Here is a 10520-nt window from a genome sequence, read left to right on the forward strand (position 1 = left end):
CCTCTACCCCAAACGGTGCAGATCTTTCCCAGGACGAGGCATTCCGAGGCCTCCATGGGAGAGGATTGGGCTGAGCGGAAAGCAGGGAATTTTAGCCAAGATGTCTTTTAAGGTTAATTATTATTAAATCATTAAATTATTATTATTATTACATCCCAGAGTAAAAATTCAAGTCCTGAGTGCACACCAGAAGTGAGTCTGATGGGGTGAAACTGGTCAGGGGTGGGACCCTATTCGGAGTGTCTTTGGCAAACAGCCAGCATCAAGCAGGTGGTCCCAGAAAAGTTCAGTGGGGCACCCCTACAGGCAAGACAGAGCAGGGAGCACCCCGGGAAACCTCCGGTTCATGGTCCCGAAGCCTCATCCAACATTTATCCCGCAAATAGGTATTGAAGACCTTCTATGCACTAGACAGCACCCAGAGACTGGGCATGGCAATGAACAAGACAGCTGGGGCCCTGCCCTCATGGAGTGACATCCTATGGGTAGGGGGGACAAGAAGCTGGTGACCGAAGGCATGCCCCCAGAAAACTTGAGGTGTGTGCCAAGTGTGATGGGGGAGATAAAAATGGTGATGAGATACAAAGATGGGGAGACCCTGCCTCCAAAGAGGGATAGGGAGGTCTTCTCTCCAAGGCACCCGGCCTGGGAAGGGGGGTCAGGAAGTCGCATTGGAGCCGAGGGGGAGCCAGCCAGGGAAGATGTGGGGAAGGGCATTCCAGGCAGTCAGCAGCCTCCCCGGGTTTATTTCACACCTTCCTCCCTCTGTCCTTTAAACCAGTCAGGCCAACGCCATATTCAGGGCAAACTAGCGGTTGTGGCCCACTCCTGTCTACATGAGACTACACACACAGCCCACGCTGACATCAAAGAGCTAGGCAGGCACGGGGAGTTTTAACCTTGGGCAAAGAGGTCAGTTCAAGTCAAGAGGGTCCCCAGACTTGGACTCGGAGCAACATGGTCTGGGAGGTACCGGGAGGTGTGGACCAGCATCCCCAGCGTGTGGTACAACCACTGCCAGGAAGCCTTCCCCTGAGCCCTGCCCTAGCCTCAGTGCCTGCCTCGGGGACACTTACTCCGGCCCTGGCTGCCTCCGGCGGCGGGTCCACGAAAGGGTGCGAGGCCGAGGGAACAGTTTGATCTGCCTTCTGAAGAGTCCCCCCCACCCCGCGCCCCAATTCTGACCCGAGCCTCGCCGAGCTGTCCCGCTTTCCCGCCGGCCTCCTCTCCCTCCCGTCGCATATTCTCCCGGGCGGGGGCCGGGACACGAAGGGCTCCCTGCCGGGAACCCACCGGACTGCCCCCACTCCTCACTCCCGTGCTGCCCAAACCCGGTCCGGGAGCGGTTTAGTGCGGGCCGGGGATGGGGGTGGAAGAACGAGCGCCTCGGCTTCTGGCTCTGTGGACCTGCGGTGGAAGGGGCGGCTGACACAACAGTCCCTGCGCCAACACCACCGCCACCCCAGGCAGGAAGGGATGGATGGGAGTAGCCAGTGCCCCGCGAAAGGAAGAGGGGGAAGGGGCGAGCATGGAGATGAGTTCTGGCTCGGAAAGGAACGGGGTGGGTGCCGGGAGACTCGCCCCTCCAAGGCGCGGCGACGTCCCCACAGGCGCCTGGTGCTCGGAAGGGGCACGAGCTCTGCCCGAACCTTGAAACGGCGGAGCGTCCCGAACGCCATCATTCGACACCCCCGGGCCTGCCCACCGCGCTCCCCGCCCCCGAACGTTCGGCCGAGCCTGCGGAGCGCGGGGCACGGCGTCCTGGCGGTGGCGCGGGTCCCCGGCCCGGGCGCGAGGAGGGAGCGCGGGTTTGGGTCTGGGGCGCCGGGGCCGCGCGGCCCGGGGAAGCCGGGAGCGGAGCCCCGGGGCGCCGCCGCTCACTCACCGAGCCCGCCGAGCTCCTCCTCGCACGAGTACCAGATGCCGGTGTGGAAATTCCTGAAGAGGAAGCGGTCGTCGCCCGTCTCCCAGCTGTAGAGCGCGACGCCAGGGGGGCCGTTCCCCGCGGCGGCGGCGGCGGCGGGGGCGGCGGTGCCGTTGGCCGTGGCGTTGGCGCCCGAGTTGGGGCAGTTGGCGCTCCCGCCCTGGCCGCAGACCGGCTTGGGCACCCGCTGCGTGCCCTGGCACCAGTGAGTGGTGAGGAAGGCGGTGGTGGCGAAGAGCAGCGCCAGCAGGTTCAGGGCCACGGCCAGGAGCGCTCGGCCGCGGCGGTTCGTCTTCATGCCGCCCGCGCCGCCGGGACCGCGCCGCCGGGGAGCTCCGCGCGCGAAGTTGGCAGCCGGCGCCCCGCGTCAGCGGCCGCTGCCCGCCGCGCCCCGGGGCTCGGGCGCCTGCGATGGGCGGCGGCGGACGCGGCGCTGGCCCATGCCCCCGCCCCCGGGGTGGGGGCGCGGCGCGCGGGGGGCGCGGGGGGCGGGCGGCGGCGGAGCGGCTCCTGCGCGCCCGGAGCCCGGAGCGCGAGTGCACCTCGGCGAGGAGCCGCTGGCGCCTGGCAGCGGCCACGGCGCAGGGACGCGCGCCCCTCCGTGGGGAGACACCTGCAGGCGGCCGGCGACACTGTTCCGGCTCCCGCCCTCACTGGGAGAGGGGGCGCCCCACGCCGGGCGCTGGCGGGGGCCCGGCAGAGAAGGGCGCCCCCTAAAGAGACCCGCACCCGAGTGGAGAGCCTGAGAAGCAAAGAAAGTGCAGGAGGCGCTCTCGGAGAAAGAGGCTTCCCACCGGGGACGTGAGGCAACAAAACCAGCCGGGAGGGGTCATCTCACGCAGGAGCCAGAGAAGTCCCGCCCTCTGGAGAGAAGGGCAGAGCCTGCTGGGGCTCCCCACGAGGAACATGGACCAGCAGCACCCTCCCCCGGAGGCGCGGTAGGGAGCCCCAAGAAGGAGCCCCAAAGAGTCTGAGCTGCAGAGTTGAGTTTTTTGGGCTTCCCACACCCAAGAAGCAGCAGGGCCCACTGAGAAGGATGCCTCATTACTGATCCTGGAGTTGCAGGACCTGTCAGGAGGGGTACCTCACCAGAAATGCAGGGTTGTAGAGTCTAAAGGGCTTGTGCTTCCCCTGGGGGTCTCCCAGGGAGATTGGGGCTGTGTGAACCAACAGGACAGGCTCCCCTGGCAGGATGAAGCTGCAGTCACCCGGGCTCCTTATCATGGCATGGTACAGCACGAAGGGTGGCAAAGAAGTGTGCCACACAGGATGCCAAGTGTTGGATATGACGAATGGGACTTCCCCATGCAGGCATCCCCACCCACCTGAGATCCTTAGCAGTATGACCCAAGGAGGTACCACACCAGACACAAAGTTGTTGCAGTTATCAGGCAGGGGTGCCCTACAGAGGCTGCCAGCCCAGAATCTCCAAGGTGGGAGGTGGGAACAGAAAGGTCAAGAATACTGACTTTGGGGTCAGGCGACCCTGGGGCTTAACCAGCTGTGGGCTTTGAACAAGTTATTGTACTAAACCTCTCTGAGTCTCAGTTCCATATCTATAAAAGGGAGGAGGAATATTGGGCTGTCATAATGAGATCACACCTGCAAAAAGCACTTGGCACATAGTAGGTGCTCAATAAACGCTGGCCATTATTATTATTATTATTATTAACATCTGAACCAAGATCAGAGGACTAAATTAGCACAGACCTTTTCAGGATCTCTTGTGCAAGGTGGGATTGCCCAACTATGAACGCTCCATCCCCACCTCTGCTCTAAAATAACCATGTCCCCTGAAGCCCCGTCACACTGCAAAGCACAGGGTGTCCGGATGCCCAGGATGTGCAACAGTTAATTGCATGTCGATTACAAGAGCTCATCTGAATTCTGCCCAAGCTGAGAACTTCTCCAACAACCCCCTGCTCGTGGAGTGGCAGGGCGTGCAGAATTCAAGGTTAACGGATTATGAATTGCCTTACTCTAGTGGGTGAGCCTGTGCTCCCTGGCAGCTGCTGCTACTTTGCCTGGGGGTAGGTGAGAATAATTGTGGGCAACGTTCCTGGCAGGAACCCATATGAAAGATGGCCAAGGGTCTCCAGACTTGTTTATTAGATCCCTTTTCTGGCCCTAGGCAAGGTGTTCCCAACTATTTTGAGGAGGACCTCCATTCAGTATTGAGGGTATTGGTTGAGAGAGAAAATACATCATGGCCAAACAGCTAAAAAGAATTCAGTGACACTTTTTTTTTTTTTTTTTAAAGGAATTCCTTTATTTTTATTATTTATTTATTTATTTATTTATATTTGGCTGTGTTGGGTCTTCGTTTCTGTGCGAGGGCTTTCTCTAGTTGCGGCAAGTGGGGGCCACTCTTCATCGCAGTGCGCAGGCCTCTCACTATCGCGGCCTCTCTTGTTGCGGAGCACAAGCTCCAGACGCGCAGGCTCAGTAGTTGTGGCTCACGGGCCTAGTTGCTCCGCGGCATGTGGGATCCTCCCAGACCAGGGCTCGAACCCGTGTCCCCTGCACTGGCAGGCAGATTCTCAACCACTGCGCCACCAGGGAAGCCCCAGTGACACTTTTAAACGGCCGTGCAGTATTCATCGGAGGAGTATCTGTACACATTTGAAAACCAGTCCCTCAGATGTTGGCTTGAGACGGTGGTTCATGTGCATGTGTGTAGCACTCAGGGACCTACAGGCTGGGAACCCTGTCCTGGACATTCAAAGCCAGGAGAGCCCAAGTGACATATGTCTCAGGGACCACACTCTCTTAAGAAATACCCAGAGGAAGCACAGAGAGGTTTGAAATTTCCATCTAAGACACTCTTCCACTCTCTGAGTGCCCACTGGATGCTCAGCACCAGGGAGAAAAGAGCATGAACAGCATTAATAAGTCCGTTGTAGAGTCGGCAGGTGTTAAGAGCCAGGGAGAACAATAAAGCAGGGAGGAGGACAGAAGTGAGGGTAGCAGATTGTGATTTTAAATCAGGGCTTCAAGGAGATCTCACAGGGAAGTTGACATTGTAGCAAAGGCTTGAAGGAGGGTGGGAGCAGGCCACGGAGATATCCCAGGAAAGGAGGTTCCAGGAAGAGGGGGCAGCCAGTGCAAAGGCCCTGAGGTAGGGGATAACTGAAAAAGCAGTGTGGCTGGAGATGAGTGAGCAGGGAGAGTAGAGAGGTGATGGGGGGAGGGGACAGGTCATGGTGTGTGGAGTTACAAGGACTCCGGCATTTACTCTGAGTTGGGTGGGAGCCTGGGGAGGTTCTGGGTAGAGGAGAGACATATCTGACTTGGAGTGTAAGAGGACCACTCTAGATGCTGGATTAAGAAGGGGGAAACAGAGACCAGCTGGGGGCTAGTGAGTGAATCCGTGCAAGCAATGCCAGCGGCTCAGACCAGGGTGGTTGCAGCGAGGTTCTGCATCTGTGTCAGTTTTCAAAAGCAGATCCAGCAGGATCTGAGGTGGGATGTGTAAGACGCCTTTGAGGTGTTTGGCAGGAGCTCCTGCAAGGACAGAGCTGCCCTGTGCTGAGCCGGAGCAGGTGGGGGTGGGGCGCGGGGAAGCTCCAAAGTTCTGACTGATGTTGCCCTGGACCTTGTACTCAAAGTGAAGATAAGGACGAGGGGGTGGAGATTGTGCCACCAGAGGGAGCCACTGCATGTGTCTACACACCCTTCCGGAACCGAATCCAAACTCATGAGCGAGCCCCTTGGATAGGATACGTATTTTTATCCTCAAATAATGATACAGTTGCCTTGGGTGTGGACAGGTGTTAAAGAAAAATTATTCATGACACTTGTTAAGACAGTAAGGCAGCCTTTATTCAGGGACCACTGCAAAAGGAGCTTTGCCACAGGAGAGAGAGATTGGGCTGAACTCTGAACACAGGGACAAGAGGGGATTTATAGCCAAGGAGCGGGGGGGCGGTGGGGGCGGTCAGTGGACGGAGGAAACCTCAGGGCTGGGGGGATTCTGGCTAAAGTGACTTGACAGGATTCCTGCTGAAGGCGGCCCAGGAGGATAAGCTGTCTGGAGTGGGGAATGAGGAACTTGATTGGGTTTCAAGGATGAGGGATTCTTGCTAAAACTGGAGTAAGCTGGCCAAGGACAGAGCCCAAGGTCAGGGCCTAGTTGAGAAGAGGGCTCAGAGGAGCCCGACTAAGGCTTGGTCGAGGAGGGTCTTTGTCTGGGGTGGGGCTGGGGTGGGGAGGGAGCTTGTTTAGGAGGCCAGAAAGGTGGGCCCAAGCCCCTGTCCCCTCCTCTTCAGACATTGTCAGAGGCCAAGGCCTCCTGTCTCCCAAGACACCCGACCAGGGATTGAACCCCGGCCACCGCAGTGAAAGCACCGAGTTCTAACCACTGGACCACCAGGGAATTCCCCCAATGCCTCTGCTTAACCTCCTCCAAGTACTGCCCTCTGCCGGCCCCAGGACAAAGTCTAGATGCCCCAGTCCTAGAAAGTCCTGGAAAGTCCAGTCCTTTCCAGGTCCTGTATGGCTGGCCCTGTGCACATCTCAGCCCCTCCCATGCCACAGACACACCAAGTCACCTTCCGCTTCCTGATCACCGTGGGCTGGGACAGGCCCCCAGGCCTCGCGCACCTCCCTCCCTCCCCCTCCCTCTGCCTGGATGATCTGATCCTGTGCGTCCTTCAAAGTGCTGGTCACACGTCGCTCCACGCACCGCAGAGCCTTCCTTGGCTCTGTCCTCCTCCGTCTGGCCCTTCATCACCCCTCCTCTGAGCTGTGATGTCTGTGTTCACGCTCATCTCCCCCACGGGCCTGGGGGTCCCTCAAGGTCACCCCCACCGGCAGCCTGCAGGCCAAGTTTGGCCCATGAGCGTGTTTTGTTTGGCCTGGTTGGAACTGGCCTCCACAGGGTGCTAAATTTTCATGAGTTGCCAACATTCAGTAATCATGATTTCACACAAAAATCTAGACTTCCAGCTTCTCTGGCAAGATCAAGTTACCTGCCGACACTGGGCCTGCATTTTTGCCAGGCAACCATTGCCAAAGTTCCCCGTAAAGCGGATCACAAGGGACCACAGTCCCACTGGGCCCTTCCATCGTTAGGGATACCTGTGGGGAGCCCCTGGGGGCATTCAAATTTGAGAACCTGGAAGCAAGGCCGCAGCGAACATTTTTGATAACACCACTTAGCACGTCTCACCACTTAGCACGTCTCACCACTTAGCACGTCTGTGGTGCTGAAAGTCAGGGTGATGGTTACAGTCTCCGTGACTGAAAGGGGCCCCTGGGGGTGGGGCTTCTGGGGGCCGGTCACATAGGTGTGTGCACTTTATGAAAACTCATTGAGCCATACAGTTGGGAACTGTGCCCTTGTTTATATTCAACAAAATTTACCAGAAAAACTGTTGCTGTTAATAAGGAAATTCATACTTTTCAGGAACCATGAATATGCTTTGAAGGGACACGACCCAAATGCATCTCACTTTCCACTTAGAGTCGGCTGCTGCCAACACTCTCACCAGCTTCTGGACCTCCTAAGTCACTTCCTGTTTCCTTTTTCTTATTTTCTAAATTTATTTATTTGTTTTTATTTTTGGCTGTGCTGGGTCTTCGCTGCTGTGTGCGGGGCTTTCTCTAGTTGTGGTGAGCAGGGGCTACTCTTTGTTGCGGTGCACGGGCTTCTCATGGCGGTGGCTTCTCTTGTTGTGGAGCACGGGCTCTAGGTACGCAGGCTTCAGTAGCTGTGGCTCGTGGGCTCTAGAGCGCAGGCTCAGTAGTTGTGGCACATGGGCTTAGTTGCTCTGCGGCATGTGGGATCTTCCCGGACCAGGGCTCGAACCCGTGTCCCCTGCATTGGCAGGCGGAGTCTTAACCACTGCGGCATCAGGGAAGCCCAGTCACTTCCTGTTTTCTAAGCCTTCAAAATAAAGCTTGGGAAACCAGAGCATCTCCGGCCTCCAGGCCCTCCTAATTATAGCAAGGGATTAGCCAATTTCCAATTACTGGTGAGGTTTTTTAAACATTGACTCCCAAGGTATCTAAGCCTAATACACATTTTACTCCCTGGTTCAGATGCCTCTCCAGGGCTTCAGTGAAAGCCTCGGGCTGCTGGTGTGTTTATGAGGCTGCCTGCTGCTTGGGGCCAGTGTTCCCAGGGGAGGAAGGGACCCTGGAGCTCTGTGTGCAATCAAAGAAGTCCCAAGGTGTGGGGTCTCTGGAAGAGAAAGGAACCCACTTCATTAGCAAGTGATCAATTGGAGTTTCTTTGAAACTGTCTTAACTCTTCCAACAACTATTCAAGAATTTAACAGGCCCTGGCTCTGTGCTAGGCTTTCAATGAACAAGACCAACCAGGTCCGTATCTTCATGGGGCTATGTTCTAGAAAAGGAGACAATAATGAGCAAGGAAACCGCTCATACATTCAATAATTGCAGATGGTAAAACAGGACGCAGGAGACAGCAACCAGGGGCCTCACTGAGGAGGGACGGTTGAGCTGGGATGTGTTAGCAGATGTCCCGGATCGAGGGTGGAAGGTCTGAATTTTAATCCTGGTTCTGCCACATCTGGGCCACCCCTACCCCTCAGAGCCTCAGTTTTCTCATCTGTAAATGGGGAGGGGAAGGGGACATCAACACGTGCTGAGCGTCCTCACCACAGAAGGAGACTTCCATCCCCTGTCACTCTCAACCCTCACGAGGCTAGTTGCCTAGAGAGAAGAGGCTTGGAGTGCAGGGGGTTGGGGAGAGCTCCTATCCCACGGCCTTGAACATCAACCCAGGAGCTAAGATCTTACCCCATCAGCGATGAGGATCCAGTGATGACTGTGGAGCCTAGAGCATGACACACCCAGGGCTGTGTTTCTGGAAGGTTGCCCAGGGGGCCGGCAGGGTGGGTGGCTGGGAGATAAGGAGTCCTGGAGATGTGTCAGGAGGCTCATGCTGTGGTCCACACCTGCTCTGGTGATGAGACAGAAGCCTGGGCTTGTTATCTGGCCACATTCACAGAGAACAAGGCTAGGGCACACGTGCACCGCAGGACGTCTGCTCAAAAATGTGTTCAGAAACCACAGCCATAGGGTGACCAACAAATCAACCTTAGCTCTGACGTCCGGGGCAGGAGGGAAGTGAGCCAGTCCTGGAGAGAAGTGGGAGGAGGACAGGAGGCCCTCACACTGGTCCCCACCATCAGCAGTGATGTCCTCTGGATGACAGGCCAGGGACGATCTCAGGGGGATGGAGCATGAATGAATCATGAGAAAGAGCGTGGGAGCGTTTATTTAGGACCGAGGGCACGTCAGGCACTTTGGCCAAAGGGATGTAACTGAACCCTTATGGAATTCTTAATCTCAGCTGGAGAAACTGAGGCTCAAGAAGTAGCAGGGCAGGGGCCGGAGTCCAGGGCCTGGCTGACTGTCATCTTCAGGTAAATCAAGTGTCCAGGTGAAAGCCCCATAGCCCACTGACTCCCCTCCTTGTTTCCAGCACTCAGTGGGATTTTTCTCAGTCCTCAGGGGCTGTAGCTGGTTTGTTTTACTCCAGTCTTGAGGAGGGACAGTGAGGAAGGCTGGGGAGAAAACAGACATTCTAAGGTGTCTCCTGAAACCAGCCCTTCTTGGGCTTTCTGAGTCAAGTTGTTTTTTGCTTCCCTCCTCTGCCCCCTAGAGGCTGAGAATGGGGCAGCAGGCTCTGCTTCCCTGGACCAGGAAGAAAGCCCCCTCTCTCCGCATCCACCCTCCACCAAGAAGCTAAAATTGCCTCCACAGCCACCTGAGGGACACCTGGGACTCGATTAGGTGATTGAGAGCAGAGGTCTCCAACTGGGTGTAAAAGTTTATAAATTACAAATATATTACCAGCAGTATAAAGCATATATAAAAACTAAAAAAATTTAAAGGAGGACATAAAGATTAAATAAACATGGCTTTTAAATGTTTTATTTTTATTTTATTTACTAACAGTATAATAGACCTTTTGGCCTTCCTTTAAACATTCTTTTTTTTTTTTAATTAAACATTCTTAATAATATATTTTTACAGCTAGCAATGCAACTGCATATGCTTTCTTAAATTTTTTGAAAAGCATGGGTTAACACTCTGTGCTGTTGTGACTCAGGAGTCTGGTTCTATGTAGAGTTATTTCCATACTTGATTTGGCTGTTAGAGCTGAAAACAGCGATTTCATTTGGATTTATACAAAGATTTCTAAATCCAAATGAAAGAAGCACCTCATGGGCTGTGCTTTCTAAATACTAATATTCATATTTTAGTCCCATTCTCAAAATAGGGAACCGTTTTTGGTGAAATCTGGCTAATCTACATTCATCTTTCTAGATATCCATCACTAAGTCCGGCAAACAAATCAGAAGATTAGTATTCATGTATTTTTAACAAACGGATTCAAAACCCCCTGAAAGTTTTCTTTTTGGAAGCTTTTTGAAATTGGTTGGAATCTTCCGTTTTCAAGTTCTTAAAGTGTGCAGACTTGGAGAGTTTCTAAGGGGAACATACTTTCCTTGCTTTTTGGCAATACAAGCTCATAACAATGGAAACATTTCCAAACATCTGCTTTCAAAATTCTCTTTCCAAAAATGTAAAAAAGCAGTTACATTCTCTCCCATTGTTTAAA

At 55.0% G+C, this 10520-nt stretch overlaps 1 protein-coding gene across 5 annotated transcripts in view; it reads right to left on the reverse strand.

Moving 5' to 3' along the window:
* GSG1L (GSG1 like) overlaps positions 1-4161 on the reverse strand; it is a 213771-nt gene extending 209610 nt beyond the window's left edge. For all 5 annotated transcript variants that reach the window (XM_082359684.1, XM_082359685.1, XM_082359681.1 and 2 more), the window contains exon 1: positions 1886-4161. In XM_082359684.1, the coding sequence (XP_082215810.1) occupies positions 1886-2222 (337 nt within the window). In that variant the 5' untranslated portion in view covers positions 2223-4161. The remainder of the gene's footprint in view (positions 1-1885) is intronic.
* Positions 4162-10520: the final 6359 nt, after the last annotated feature.

The sequence above is a fragment of the Balaenoptera borealis genome (genome assembly GCF_965194805.1).
Source record: "Balaenoptera borealis genome assembly, chromosome: 16".
NCBI lineage: Eukaryota > Metazoa > Chordata > Mammalia > Artiodactyla > Balaenopteridae > Balaenoptera > Balaenoptera borealis.